Source organism: Suncus etruscus, chromosome 8, assembly GCF_024139225.1.
Source record: "Suncus etruscus isolate mSunEtr1 chromosome 8, mSunEtr1.pri.cur, whole genome shotgun sequence".
Taxonomy (NCBI): Eukaryota; Metazoa; Chordata; class Mammalia; order Eulipotyphla; family Soricidae; genus Suncus; species Suncus etruscus.
This window is the reverse complement of record NC_064855.1, coordinates 43472479-43488122: the sequence shown is the minus strand read 5'-3', so window position 1 is coordinate 43488122 and position 15644 is coordinate 43472479. Positions and strand designations below refer to the sequence as shown.

Sequence of the window (15644 nt, the reverse complement as noted above, 5' to 3'; positions counted from 1 at the left end):
GCAACTAAATGACAGAAGATAATAATGTGTCATGAGCGAAATAGCCAACTTTTGATGCTTAAAGAGAAAAGGGTGGCTTAAGTGGCAGATTTACAATGGGTGTCCAGTACAGAGAAAGATATGGACCAAGTGCATCTGACTTTAGTTAGAGGTACAGATGATTATTCTTAGAAGCCTGGTCAGGGGATGAGAATTAATCATCCCCAATAGATATAGCAAAAACTTGGGTCACAGATGCTGCTCCTGGGGCTGGAGAGATAGCATGGAGGTAAGACGTTTGCCTTTCATGCAGGAGGTCATCGGTTCAAATCCCAGCGTCCCATATGGTCCCCCGTGCCTGCCAGGAGCAATTTCTGAGCCTGGAGCCAGGAATAACCCCTGAGCACTGCCGGGTGTGACCCAAAAAACAAAACAAAAAAAAAAGATGCTGCTCCTGGGTGAAATTCCTGCTATACAGAGATTGCAAAAACTTGTTTGGTAATCTATCCTTTACTAAACCTCAGGGGAAATGCAGCTCCTTAGAGATTTATCACAGGAGTTGTAATAACCTCTGGAGAGTGCATCTTTCTATTGGAAAAATCAAGTCATCATTCCCCTAAAATTGCAAACATGGGACTGGAATTTGGTGAATAAGTATTACCACTTTTTTTAAGCCCAACTCTGAATGCCAATGAGCTGAGTCCTGCACAGCTGGGACTCCCAGAAATTTCTGGGATCTCCCAGAAATCTGATGATCCAAGGGCATTGCTAAAGGATATACCAACATCCTTTCTTTGTGGGACATGAGCTGGCTTCTCTCCAAACTCCTTCATTGACAATCAGGTAACACCAAGGAGGATTCTGAAGGAAAAGAAGGATCAGGTAAGGTCAAGCCCCAGCTGACTGGGCTACCTAATGCTGGAACCATGGGTTTGTGGAAGGATTCCAGTGCACTGGCCGATTAAAGAGCCCATAATTGCTTCATGCTGTTTTATGAAGGAGCAGCAGCTTCCAAGAAGTTAAGTGAAAAAGATAAAGGGAAACTAAGCGAGAAGTTTATTCTCAATGATAGAAGCAAGGTCCCCAAATACTTGTCAAAATAAAGTGTGTTGTGATGACTAAGAATGGGTGCGGGGGTGCAGTGGTGGAAAAGAAGAGGATTCTGTCTGGCTTGAGGGAACAAAAGCCCTCTAAGTATGTAGGAGCATTCCAAAATAAAGATTATCTCAGGATTTCTTGACCTAAGGACACTTTTCATGGCAATTATGGAAGGTACTGCAGAAGAAAGCATTGGTCTTTGACTCCTACTCCTTTCCCCTCAAAAGCAAAGAATTCAACTGAAAATGAAACGCACTTTACAAAACCAGAAACATTTTCTATCAATACTTTTCTTCCTGGATCCACATTGGCTGGCACCTGAATGGTCCCCTCACATGTCTTTTATTAAAACTTTTATGGAAACTGGAGTCCTCATTCAGGCCACTTTCTTGAACAGTTTTTGTTTATTTTTGTTGTGGACTTTGGGGCACACCTGGCAGTGCTCATCAGTTACTTTTGGCTCTGCACTCAGAAATCATTCCTGGCTGGCTTAGAGTGCCATATGGGTTGCCAGGGATCCAACTCGGATGGGCCATGTGCGAAGCAAATGCCCTACTCATTATGCTATCACTCAGCCCCCTCTTGAACAGTTGAATATGAAGAAAGAAGCAGAGACTTGAGGCTACCTGTATCCATGGTGTGTGCTTTGGGAGTAATGGTCAGGCTTAGTCACTGGTGACCACTGTGTACTCTTAATGCGGGATTGCCTAGGAGTTGGATGAGGACTCAACTGCAATGGGGATACTTGCAGTAATTGAATGTTCAGGTCCTAACCAGATGCTGGATGACAGTGGTTGTTAGCAGAGACAGATGTTGACATCATTTTTACAGAAGTAATACCACAATGCCAAAAGTCCAAACATGATGCACTAGAAATAAAGCTTTATTGTGACCTTTCTAGAAATCTCTTCAAAAATATTAATAAGACATTGTGGTTTACAAAGTTGTACATTGTTGAATTATAGGCATATGGTGTTCCAGAACCAATCTCATCACCAGTATCTTTCTAATTATCTTTTAAAACAATAGTCTGGAGGCCAGAGAGATAGCAGAGTGGTAGGGCATTTGCCTTGCAAGCAGTCGACCTAGGACCAATGATGGTTCGAATCCCAGTATCCCATATGGTCCCCCAGGCCTGCCAGGAGTGACTTCTGAGCAGAGACCCAGAAATAACCTCTGAGCACCGCCAGGTGTGACCCAAAAACAAAAACAAACAACAACAGAAAAACCAATAGTCTGCTTTAGGAGACAGGATGGAATTGGGAGGAAGACACTGAGTAGGAAAGAAGACACTGGGAAGGAAGGAAGTGGGGAGGGAGGGAGTGAAGAAGGAATGACAAGGTTGATCAGGCTATCAGAACAATATGAGACAGAGGATGGAGTTGGGAAAAGAGGTTTTGTGTTAGATTAATTGAAACCCCACAGCTTCCTTTTGATGGGGCTGGAAGCAGGATTACTGAGGCCACACTTCTTCCCACCCTACCACACCTGAGGTCACACATTATGTCCTGGTGCAAGAAAAGCTAGTATCCTCAGATGTGAGTAGCTGGGATGTTCTGGAGGTGCCCCTGTCTCTGTCGTCAACCTTAAGGGCTCCAGGAGCCATCTACTAACCCAAAACTGTATGAGCCTCACTCCAAGTATCATATGATCCCTAGATGCAAATCTTCCTTTGCCAGAAGGGGCTGTAGGTTCTGAGCAAAACAGACTCAGTCCTTGCTCCTCTGGGCCAAGGGAGGGAAGAAATAAGGCTGGCATTAGAGCACAGTCTACCACACACTAGCAAAGAACAAAAGTTGCTGTGTGTCAATTCTGTCGTCACCTCTCTGTCATGGAAATGAATTACTAACTGTGGCTGGCAAATTCATATGCAGACATTTGTAACCATGTTAAGACTTGAAAAAAAATTCTGGGAATAGTTTGCAAAAAAGTCTGAGAGATGAATTAAGGTTTATTTTATACAGTTCAAAGCATCATCAATAAATGGGAGAAACATTATTCTCTATTTCTTCCATTATACCAAAAGAAATCCAACTATAAAGGACTTTGTAAATCACGATGGTTTCAATAACATAAATTTGTTTAAAAAAGGAAAAAGAGGGCCCAGAGAGATAGCAGTGTTTGCCTTGCAAGCAGCCAATTCAGGACCAAAGGTGGTTGGTTCAAATCCCGGTGTCCCATATGGTCCCCTGTGCCTGCCAGGAGCTATTTCTGAGCAGACAGCCAGGAGTCACCCCTGAGCACCGCCGGGTGTGGCCCAAAAATCAAAAAAAAAAAAAAAAAAAAAAAAAGGAAAAAGAAAGTACCTTGGACCAGAGAGACAGTGGAGATCTTAAGGCATTTGTCTTTGCATGCAGGTGATCCTGATTAGAACCCCAATACCACAGGACACTTTTCCAAGCAGCACTAGGAATGATCCTTGAACAGAGCCTAAAATAACTTCTGATCATCCGGGGGTGTGGCCATAGAACTAAAAACCAAAAATAAAGAAGACTCAAAGTGACAAACAGAGGCATTCTTCTTAACCATATTGTTAAATAAAGGCAGAAATTAGCCAATATTCAGAGCATCCCTGGCCGTGGGCACTTAGTGAATGGTCACTGCCCACTGATACAGAATACTTTTAGGAGGGTTTGCCTTGCTGTGAAGAGTGGGTTGCCTCAGAAATAGAGTAAAGACATCTACCCCATCAGCATGCTCCCTACTTTGACTCTTTTGGGTCAGTTCATTATTGATGTCAATTCTAGTGCCAGGACAAGATTGGAAACACAGGAGACATTCTTCCTAAAAGATGGCACAGGCTCACCATTGAACTGCACACAAACCCATGATTTATTTTCCTCACAGGCAAATCACTTGGAAGAGGTGCTTTTGGAAAAGTGGTTCAAGCATCTGCTTTTGGCATTAAGAAATCACCCACCTGCCGGACAGTGGCCGTAAAAATGCTGAAAGGTAAGAATGTTTTCCATTGATCCAGCACTTCCCCTAAACACTGGTACATGTTGGAACTTGACTTGGGAGCAGACACTGGTTTCTGATTGGGCATATGGCTTTCTTTTTATAACTCTGAGTAAAACTAGAAAGCAAGAACATTTAGTTTATCACAACACTAGGTGATTTTTAGACTATTAGTCATGACCATAAAACATCTCTTCTTAAGAAAAAATTAACAAACACAAAACCAACTTCTTTCTTCAACAGTGAAAGATGTGGCCATTCCCTAATGGACTGGTCAGGGAGTAAAATCACAATGATTTGCCACCCACACTCTTCAGATGAGCTGAGGGGAAAAGCAGTAGCAACTGTTTGGTTCAACTGTGTGAACCAAACCTGTCAAAGATTCCTGTGTCCTTAAAGAATTAAAATTACTTCTTGAGCTGGAGAAATAGTACAGCAGATAAGACGCTTGCCTTGCAATTGGTTGACCCAGAATTGATCCCTGATACCCCATACAGTCCCCCAGCATAGAGCCAGAAGTGATCCCTGAGCTAGAGCTCTGAGTAAGCCTTGAGCACTCCTGAATCACCCACAGATGGCAGATATGAGAACAGCTACATTTCAGAACCTTCCCCTCAACTTGACCCAGAGTCTGAGAAGAAGTACCCACATGTGTACTGTGGGTAAAACTTTCCTGCCAGAAAGAGTGAGACTAGGTACTGCAAGTGTGGGTGAATCACAGGAAATGGTTGTTTCTTTTTTATTAAATCTCTCCACAGCTGTGTGAAGCTCCCATTCTCCCAGTGTACAAATGTAAAAATACAGCTGATAAAGAAGGAATCACCTACACAAGGCCCTTCAGGCTCTTTGGTGTGGAGGTGAGGGTGTGAGGGTATCAGCTTACTTTGAATACAAAATCCCTGCAGGGACCCCAACTTCTAGAAATACCCACAGTCTCTACTTGTTTTGCGAAGTAACCAATTTGTTTGTTTTCCTTTTTGATCCACCCCTGCTGGAGCTCAAGTCCCCCCTCCCCCACCCTTAGGTCAGTACTCAGGGAGCACTTCCAGTGGTGCTCAGGGTCAATGCAGTACAGATCATTGCTGAGCCATCTCTCTGCCACAGAAGCCACAGAAGTCAAGCTTGGAGACATCCCTGAAATCTAAAGCATTGCTTGTTTGTTGTGGGCCCAAGACAATGGCTTGTGTTACCCCTCCCCCCCTACACACACCAAACAGTCAGGCTAGAAGAGCCTACTTTTGGCTCTTTACCCAAAGGAGGCTCAAATGCATAAAGGAATGGATGAGTTCAGGGTGTTTTGGGTTTTTTTGGGGGTGGTGGTGGTGGTAGTGTTTTGTACCACAGGAGGTTTACTTCTGATTCTGAGCCCATGGATCACCTCTGGCAGGGTTAGGGGTACCATATGGGATGCTGAGGATTTAATCCAGTTTAGCACATGCAAGGCAAGAGCTTTATCCCCTGAACTATTGCTTCAGACCCTAAGAGGGATGAGTATGAAGTTTCAATCTTAAGTTTTCAGAACTCAGAAAAAAATTTTTGCATAATCACAAGTATTTAATAACTTTACAAATATTTGCCTTTTTTAAAGCCATCCCCTGATAGCCGATTTACCCACTCTATAAAATTACTGTGTGTGTATATGTGTGTGTGTGTGTGTGTGTGTGTGCATGTAGGGGAAATATTTTTATTCTACTTTCTTGCTTAGATTAATTGAGCATATGTTCCTAGGAGAAACTGAAAAGGCAAAAAATGTACTCAAAGACCTGAAGTTTGAAATGCCTTCTAAATGCCCTTAAGCAAGCCTTCAATGTTTCAGGCCAGTTGCCCAGTCCACATATGAAGAGAAATCCTACTGTTTGTGGAACTCACAGATGTGTGTGGTGCATCCATGGAGAACCAATTTCAACCCTATGGGGAGGCTTTAAGAACTTAGCTGGTTATTATATAAAACTATTTGTTCTTATAAATATTATGTAGAGCTTGACCACAGTTTTAAAGAGCATATTTTAACATCCTTCCAGAAATCAAATCCTACAAAACAAAATAGTGATGTGTGTACACAGATTAATGGCAGCATTATTTATAATGTAAAAGACGCCTTAGAGATATAACTGGAGACAGTACAGCAATTAGGTTGCATGCCTGGCATGTGCCTGACCTGGGCTTAGTTCCCTGAGCTTAGAAACTGCCATACTGCTGGGGTGACCTGAGTATTCCCAGGACTTCAGGGCTTGAGCAATAGTATAGTCTCAGGTGATTGCACTGAACTGACTAAAGGCTGAGAATCACCGTTTGGGTCACCAAATCTCCTGACACTTCTTGGGAGCACCCATCAAAAAGTCCATTAGGAAGGCCATTTGTCAGTTTAAAAGAGTGGGGAGAGTATATGAAAACACTTAATAGCAACCTTTAAAATATACGTGTATACATGGGCTGGAGTAATAGTACAGCCAGGAGGGCATTTGCCTTGCATGTGGCTGATGAAAGTTTGTTCCCTAGAACCCTATATAGTCCTGCAAGCCTATCAGGAGTTATCCTGAGTGGAGGGCCAGGAGTAACCCCTGAGAATTGCTGGTATGAGAACAGCTTGGGAGCTCCCCATGCCATAGAAAACTTTAATTAGATAGATATCAGTGCATTAAAAAAGGTCTAAAACTCTAAATATTCAACTATGGGGTGGTTACTTCTAGAAGAGTAAGTAGATTATAATGACTTTCAATTTTATTCTAGTCTATTGTGTTGTTGAAATATCTTACAGCAGGAATTTTTTTTTTGTTCACTAATTTTATTTTCTGTCACCTATCTACAGTAGGATTTTTATATTTAAAATGTTGCTGCCAAGAGATAGTACAGTGGGAAGGGTGCTTGCTTTACACACACTGGTTCAAACACTATCATCCATTGTGGTCTTTGAGCATCACCAAGGGTGATCCCTGAGCACAGATGCAGGGAACACAGTCTTGAGCACTACCAGTGTGGGCCAAAAATAAACCAAAAAGCTATATGATTTGTAGATTATAATTTAAATATTTTAATAAACACATTAGAAGTGAAACATCAAAAAAGACAGAGTACATGTAATTTAGGTTTTAAATTCAGCTGATTCTCCTCTAGGAAAGCAGTCTAATTAGATTCATTTCTTAGACTTCACTGCAGAGTTCTCTCCTGCACACCTGAGAGAACCCTGCAGACTTGGGGAGGAGAGGGTTATGGGGGAGGAGGGAGAAAGAGTGAGGTTTATAGAGAGGGAAACCTGCTGATAGGTTCCTGGTATTTCTTCTCTATGCTTCAGAAAATAATGAAAAATGAGAACAAAGGGGGAAGTGTGGGCACCTTCCCTGCCTGAAAGTCTGACTGGGCCTGTTACTGACACTTGAAGGGAAGAAGGAGACTTTGCCAGATGCCCTTCATTGTCCCACTTTGAGTCAGCACCTTGCAGAGCAGTGTTCATTCTATCAAGAGGAAATGTCCAGTGATTGATGGTTGCCATTACACGCTGGGTCTGACTATAAAGGCCAAAAAGAACTTAGTTGCGGAAGGATGGGAGCAAGGGGAACAGTCTAGAGACAGACCTTTCTGCTAGAAATGGACCTCATGCAAGTCTGGAGGGCAGAAAGGGTCCTGGCTTACTCTTTCTCTCTTCTCACACAGAGGGGGCCACAGCCAATGAGTATAAAGCTCTGATGACTGAGCTCAAGATCCTCACTCACATTGGCCACCACCTGAATGTGGTCAATCTGCTGGGAGCCTGCACCAAACAAGGAGGTAAATACAGAAGGGCATGTCTTCTCCCTGAGGATGTGCCCTAATGGAGTCTTCAGATGCTCACCCTATTGCCCACCCTCTTTCTCCTCATCTCCTAGGAAACAGCTTCTCAGAAGTCCAGAGGAAACAATTTTCCATTTGTAAAAGGACTAGAAATGCCTTCCACAGGAATTGGAAGATAGAACAGGGCACCCTCCTTGCATGCAGCTATGGGTATGACCCACAGCATGTCAGAGTCTGACCCACAACATGCTCCAAGCACAAAGCCAGGAGTATTCCACAGTCTCCCCACCAAAAAAGTGTAGAAGAAATGCCTTCCCATCCAGTTAATTCTGAACGATTATTTAATAATACTTCTTATTGAATAATCTAATAATAATTTATTTCATAATTTAATAATAATGATCAAGAATGATTCTGAAGAAGAATCACCCCTCACTGGGGGTGAGATCAGCAGTGAAGTAATCACCTCGTATGTGGGTGATGCTGGCCTCCATCCCTAGAAACACAAAATAAAGCAACATGTGAAATTATAAATTAATAAAAGGTTCTGAACAGAAAGATTTTGTCCTAGACCTCTCTTCTAGACCTTTCTGCACAGACCCAAGGTCTAATAGTGGATTTTTTTTTTCTCTCGGGATAACTGTAACTAGAGTAACTAGTAACTAGCAGTGTAACTAGAGATTAAGGCAAAAGCACAAAAGGCTGATCTTTTCTTGAAGATTCCCTACAGAGTGAATCCTGTTCGTATGGCCCTCTAGAAGTGTGACTGTGGAGGACTCCAGTAGGTCCTCTGAAGGTCCCTTCAGACAAATTTTACCAGCAAGGGCAAGAGCAGGGACAGGGCTGTGTAAGAACTGAGGGGCCAGCACAGGCTCAGAGACCTCTTGCTCCTCCTTGAGGCCATGTTGGTGGAGAAGTCAGATGAAGCTTGAGCTGGAAAGGTGCCTAAAGCTCCAGGCATAAGAATATTTACCAAGGTCAATTGCGTGGTCCAGACCAAGACTGGATGGAGAAAACCAAACAAAAGAAGCCATGAGTAAAGAACAAAGAAAAGGAGTTGGCAGAGCAGAACTGGAGCCTGAGAGCATTAAACATAAGAAGGTCCTACTCAAGCTTTTGGCTAGTCAGCCTTGCCCTGTTTGCCTCATCTTTGCATACACAGCACTGACTGGGGCAATGAGACAAAAAGGTGAATCAAATATAATAGACAGGGTCTATTTTCTGCACAGAGGGAGCCAAGAGGAGCTGTTTGGTATCTTAGGACCTGTGGCTGGGTCTGGCGAAGGGGCAATCATAAGGAGAATTCTCTACCTTTCTGTTTTTTATTCTGCTCTTCCTCACACTCTTCCTTACACCTTTCACCCCATTCCAATTGTCTCCTAATTCTGCCATATTCCTCAAACACCTCACATTAAATGGGGGGAAGGGGGGAGCTTTTAGACCTAAGTCCCTTGATAGGCACCAGCAGATACACACAGATTGATGGAAGGTGTCTCAAGTAGATCCAGTGGGTTCGTGGCTTACTGGCTTGAGGCCCTGAACCTGTGCTCTTTTGACTACAGGGCCCCTGATGGTAATTGTTGAATACTGCAAATATGGAAATCTATCCAACTATCTCAAGAGCAAACGAGACTTATTCTTTCTCAACAAGGTAAGGAGCTGAAGAAATGGAGATTTCTAAAGATAATGAGTTTCCACTTAGAAGCAACATAAAGAAAAACCTATAGTGTTTTTTTTTTTTGTTCATAATAGGTTAAAACAAGATCATTGCTATCCCATTTAATTTTTTCTTTTTATTTGTTTAAGGTTTTTTTTGTTATTTTTGTTTTTTGTTTTCCTTGTAAGAGTCACACCTGGCTTGCTCAGGGATAGAACTTGGGTTAGGTGCTTGCAAGACAATCTACCCACTCTACTGTGCTTATCTATCCTGTTTTCCTTGGAGCTAGCACAGAAAAAAGTTTGAACTTAGCATAAGCAGCAATAGTTATATATTTATGATAGCTGTCTAACTAAATTTGTATCAAATCATAATATATATTATGATATATATGTATATATATACAAACCCACACATAACTTGGCCTATTTTCCTTTACTTTTTGTCTTTGGGCCACTTTGACAGTATTCAATGTTTAGTCTTGGCTCTCCTGGTTCTGCATTTGGGGATAACTGCTAGTGGGACTTGGGGGACCATATGGATTGCCAGGGATTGAACTCAGGTCAATCACATGCAAAGCTAGCAACCTACCTGCTATACTATCACTATCACTATACCTAAACTATCACTCTAGCTTCTCAGTCACTTTTTCTTAAAAAAGAGAATAGTGAGCAATATTTGTATTAACTGGATAAATGAAAGACTTGATCAGCTGTGTGGCTACATAGGCAACTCCAGAGCAAAGTTGGGTTAGAGCAATCATTATCATCATCATCTCTTTACTGTATTGCTAGCTTCCCCCACACATACTGAACCAGCCCTGACCACTAAAAGAAAGCTGTGCCCCAAGAAGCACACAGAGATATCTATGACTCAAAAGCAAAATGAATGAACAAAGATAAAAAGAGATTATCAAAAATAAGTAAATCTTGCCAGTGTGACATTTCTATCCACATAATGGCCTTCTTGGTGCTGGAGAAATTCAGCAAGGAGAATGCAATCAGTGATCCAATATTATTAACTTGGAATTAGCAATGTTGGTAATTATTTCATTTAAATTCAAATGTCATGCCTTTAAATCCTGACTCTGGCACACATGAAACTGGGGGTGGGGTCATGGGCAAGCACTCAGGCATTCTATGTCTCAATTTCCTCACTTATGAAATGCAGATAACAATAGAAGAATTGTTCATTGGACCAAATTCAGTTAGGCATCCAATTAATGCAAGCTCTCATCATAATTACAGACCTACTAAGCAAGGAAGGGTGGTAGGCCCACCTGAATACCACTGACCTGTAAACCAATCAAGTGGACATTTCTGTCACATGGGGCAAGATCTTATAAGTAACCCAGTGACAATTGGCCCCTTCTCTCATTTTGTATACTAACCATACACAATGGTAGTCTATTGGACTGGTGACTTACATGCAAGAATGTATTTCCCCTTAGTTAAAACTATGCCATCTGTTGCTTAGACTCTTAGAATGGGATCTTAGAATGCTAGATCATGTTGTTATTCTAAGCCCATGCCCAGAGTTATTTGCTTAAGCCAGAGATGAAGGGGGAGAGAATTAGCTCTTTTGACTCCTATCCCAATGGTTTTTTATTCGGTTTTGTTTTGTTTTGGAGCCACACCTAGCAGTGCTCAGAAATTACTCCTGGCAGACTCAGGGAATTATATGGGATGCTGGGGATCGAATCTGGATCAGCTGCTTGCAAGGCAAAATCCTACCCACTGTGCTATCGCTCTTGGCCTAGGTGCTTTTTTCTATTCACCACACAGGATGGGGCGGGAAGACAATAATAACTAAGGAAAAAAAGGGAAGCAGTGTCCTGAGCTGAGAGCCATACAAATTCCTTTCAATCCTGGAGTCCTGGCTGACTCAGGAAGGACTAATCCAGCAGAGGCCCCCAGAGACCTAGGCAGGATGGAGCATTTGGGTTCGTGCAACCTTTGTTTTGAAGAGTTTGCTTCCTTCTTAAGCTATATTTAATGATTCGCCTCCTTGTTGGTGGGACTGAGTGTTTTCATGGAAACCAGGGGCTGTAATTCATAGTAAGAACTTGAAAGAGAAGGTGAAGGGGGCAGGGAATCCACAAGACTATCTAGAAATGGGATGTACGGTCTAGCAAATACCCAGCATCTTATGCTATACTAATAATACTATACTAAATAAATTAAATGGACTCCATCAGGGTCTCCAGAGTTCAGGAAATCAAAGAAGGCTCTCAAGAAGCTGGGCTGGGTTGGAAGTCAGGAAAGGAGACAAGGGGGGGGGCAGGGGGGGAAGACTGAATTAGGGTGACTTCCAGGAGCTCCCAGAGGAAGACCTCACAATTTCCATTGAATTGAGCCAGGAGGCTTGCATAGCCAGCTCCCCCTACAGCCCTCCCCCCCCCCCCCCCCCCGTGCCTTCTCTCTAGGTTCACTTATTCATCTTTTTGTTTGTTTTTAGAACCTGTGATGCTTAGGGCTTACTCCAGGTTGGGTGCTAATGGATCACTCTTAGGAATCACTCCTAGGGAGATCATATGGAAGATCAAACCCGGGCCAGGGGCGTGCAAGTCAAGACTCCTACCCACTGTACAATCTTTCTGACCCTCACTCACTTATTCTTCTAACATCACATGTACTCAAGTAGGATTCCTAGGATGGCAATGGTGTTCCCTTACAGCAGGGTCTCAAACTCGCGGCCCGCGGGCCGTTTGCGGCCCTCCGTACATTTTGTGGCCCGCGGCCAGCCTTCAAATATCGCAGTATTCGCGATTAATCGCTTACCGAATAATCGCAATAAAAATCGCATTAGTAAGGAAAAAATCGCATTAAACATTCGCATACCCCGAGCAGCTCCGTTTGGGGTATGCAAATGTTTAATGCGATTGCGAATATTCGATAAGCGAAATCCCTTATGCGGCCCTGCCTCACCCCGACTTTGCCTCCTGTGGCCCCACAGATAAATTGAGTTTGAGACCCCTGCCTTACAGGGATGCTGTGTCCTGAGGCCCCTCTGCAAGTGCCTTTCTGCGTCCTCTCCCTGCTCCGCCGCGCCCTCTAGTGGACGCTTCTCTCTCTCTCTTGGTGACATTTCCAGGAAAGACCGAAGAAGGATGGAGGAGACACCTCCCTGAGAGTCCTGCAGGTGGATCAGGGCCCAAGCTGAGCCCCAGGCCCTGCTGTTGGCATCTTAAGTGCCTGGAGAGCCAGTCCTTAGATGTCAAGTGCCTACTGTCAGAGTTAGCACCTGTGTCACGTGAGACAAGGTTGTACACTTACACAAGGGACCACCAAGCTGCCCTTTCCATGGGCCAACACAGAATAACAAGGAGTTTTTCAGATGAGGGAATGAAGGCAAGCTAGGTAGGTGGTTTGCCTTTGGATCTTGTAGTTAGTGGAAGAGCCTGATTAAGACCAGGCTGAGAAAAGAGCCTGGTTAGACACCAACTGTTTGTTTTGAATGAAGAGAGCAGTAGTATCCACATTCTCACCTTCCCCAGGAAACGAGAGAAATAGCTAATGTCAGCCTGGTATTCTCTGGAATTCCTCTAATAAATTACAGAGGAAGCCCCCAGTTCCCTGGGGAGACCTTTTCTTACCATATGTATCTTTCCCAGAATATCATGTGGAATGGAAAGTGGTTAGAGACTCAGACCATAACTAGGTACCAGATCTGCCATTTAGCTGCTGCACATTACTTTGATTACTGTGATTTCTTCACTTAAGCAAAAATTCCTTTATAAAATTGCTGAATATATTCGTGATTCTTAATGTCCTGTTTCATGCCAAGTAAGGGCACAGGCAATATTATTCTATTTCATTATAAATTATATTCCTATTACTAATATTCCTTTTGCCCCCTAAGATGCTGCTAAGAAACTGAGTCATGAACAGAACAAAAAGAGCCAGGTAGAGTGAAAACAGCTCATTAGGCTGAGTGTAGGCTTTGCATATATAAGGTCTGGGTTTGACCCCTGACATTTAAAGCACCCTTGAGCACTGAACCAGAAGCAGACCCAAGCACTGCCAGAAACTGTCCTCAAACTCTGAGCTGGATGTGGATTAAAAAAACAAACAGATGGGGCTGCTAAAGAGATAGAAAAGTGTGGCTTGCCTTGCACAGAGCCAACCCCGCTTTAATCCCAAATATGGCATATATGGTGTCCCCCCAACACTACCAGGAGTGATCCTTGAGCAGAGAGCCAGGAATAAGTCCTGAATAAATTTCAGGTATGACCCCAAACCAGAAAACAAACAGAGCAGGAGGAGCACCCGATGTCACGTTATTTCCTCTCCTCACTGGGGAATGACAAAGGACCTTCTCACACCCCAGGCTATGACCAGGTGGTGGTCTCTTCTACCTATTGCTGTCCTGGAGTTCCCTTTCATCTGTTCCTTTTGGATCTGTTCAAAGGATGCAGCATTACAACTAGAGCCCAAGAAAGAGAAAATAGAGCCAGATGGGGAGCAAGTCCAGAAACAAAGACTGGAGAGTGTCACCAGCAGCGAGAGCTTTGCAAGCTCCGGGTTCCAGGAAGATAAAAGTCTGAGTGATGTGGAGGAAGAGGAGGGTAGGTATTAGTTCCTTCCTGTCCTACGGTTTGAGATATTTTTACTACATACTGTGCATCCCTGACATTTTTTTCTTATTATCACCCTAATAAACATCCGTGAGAGATTCTCAGGGTAATGTCCTGGGGAGATAAGATTTGAATTAAGATTATTTGGAGAGTTACTAATTTTGACAGGGAACTAGGCAATTGTTTCCCCCATTTGGTCTATTTGTCTGAACATCGTCCACCCCTCCCTCAACCCCTCCTTCTCCTACTGGGGTCAAATGGGCTGAAGGCCTGGAAAAATCTCAGATATTCATGTTGAAACTTGAAGGCTCTTGAAAATGAACTCTGATCTACATATTGGTTTGTTTTATGTTTTGCTAACATTGTTCCAATAAACTGGGATTTGGTGGAATAACAAGAGCCATTATAGCCAGTTACGGTTTTTAATGCTTTCCAGACCCTGATGATTTCTACAAGCAGCCCATCACGATGGAAGATCTGATTTCATACAGTTTCCAAGTGGCCAGAGGCATGGAGTTTCTGTCTTCCAGAAAGGTCAGCCTTGCTCCTTAGCAATTTTCCCCATAGCCAGACCTGGACACGTGTCCATTCATGGACACAAATACACAGTTAAGCTCCAACTCCGCTTCTCTAGCCAGTCTCAAGGATGGGAGCATGCGCTTTGGATAAGGGTGGTCCCCAACCATTGCCAGAAGCAAGCACTGAGTTAGAAGCCCCTTCACTCAGCTCTCAGGATAGAAGCCACAAATATGGGTGTGGACCCCAAATAAACAGACAAACCCTATCTTCCCCTTTATTGGCTTCTGTTTATTACCTCACATCAAATGTTTTCATGGGTCCTGATGTGAATAAGCTTCTGAGATTGATGGGTCTTGGTTGTCAGAGGAGAGAACCTCTTGTGTTGGAAACTAGACAGATCTGGCTGCTGTTCCCATGTTGCCCGCTGGCATCTTCAGAACTGACCAGACTCTTTGAGGACTCAGCTCCCCAAAGGGTAGCTATTAATAGAACCGGGCTGCCCGCCCACTCACTCAGGCTAGATTATGGGCCCAACTCAGCTGTTCAGACGGAGGTGAAGCAGCTGTGCTCTGGGGTGAAAGCCTGGGTCCAGCTTTGTTTCCCAGGCCCCTGTCCTGCACAGACAGGAGCCACGTGACCCAGGGCAGCCCTTGTCTAGCTCAGCCTCTTTGTGAAGAAAGACCTGGTGTGTCTGTGCCTGGACGCTCCATGGGCACTGGACCAAAAAAGTTGCTGGTGGGATGGAGGAGACATCAATCCTGCCACTGTCTCCTTGCAGTGCATTCATCGTGACCTGGCAGCACGGAATATTCTTTTATCGGAGAATAATGTAGTGAAGATTTGCGACTTTGGCCTGGCCCGGGATATTTACAAGAACCCTGACTATGTGAGAAAAGGAGATGTAAGTCTACTTGATGTTTGTTTGATTCATTCATTCTCCCCACCCGTTCCTCAGACCACAGACCAAAGAAAGGCCTTGGCAAATATTTACACGTCCTCATTCGTGATGTACACCCCCCGCCACACACACACACACACACACACACACACACACACACACACACACACACTTTTGTTGTAAAAACAATC

The 15644-nt window shown here is 43.6% G+C and overlaps 1 protein-coding gene across 1 annotated transcript in view; it reads left to right on the top strand.

The window, feature by feature from the left end:
- Nucleotides 1-15644, top strand: part of FLT1 (fms related receptor tyrosine kinase 1) — a 207377-nt gene that overhangs the window by 169267 nt on the left and 22466 nt on the right. The window contains exons 17-22 of the mRNA XM_049778458.1: nt 3925-4029; nt 7687-7800; nt 9366-9454; nt 13871-14027; nt 14473-14570; nt 15334-15456. Of these exons, the coding sequence (XP_049634415.1) occupies nt 3925-4029; nt 7687-7800; nt 9366-9454; nt 13871-14027; nt 14473-14570; nt 15334-15456 (686 nt within the window). The remainder of the gene's footprint in view (nt 1-3924; nt 4030-7686; nt 7801-9365; nt 9455-13870; nt 14028-14472; nt 14571-15333; nt 15457-15644) is intronic.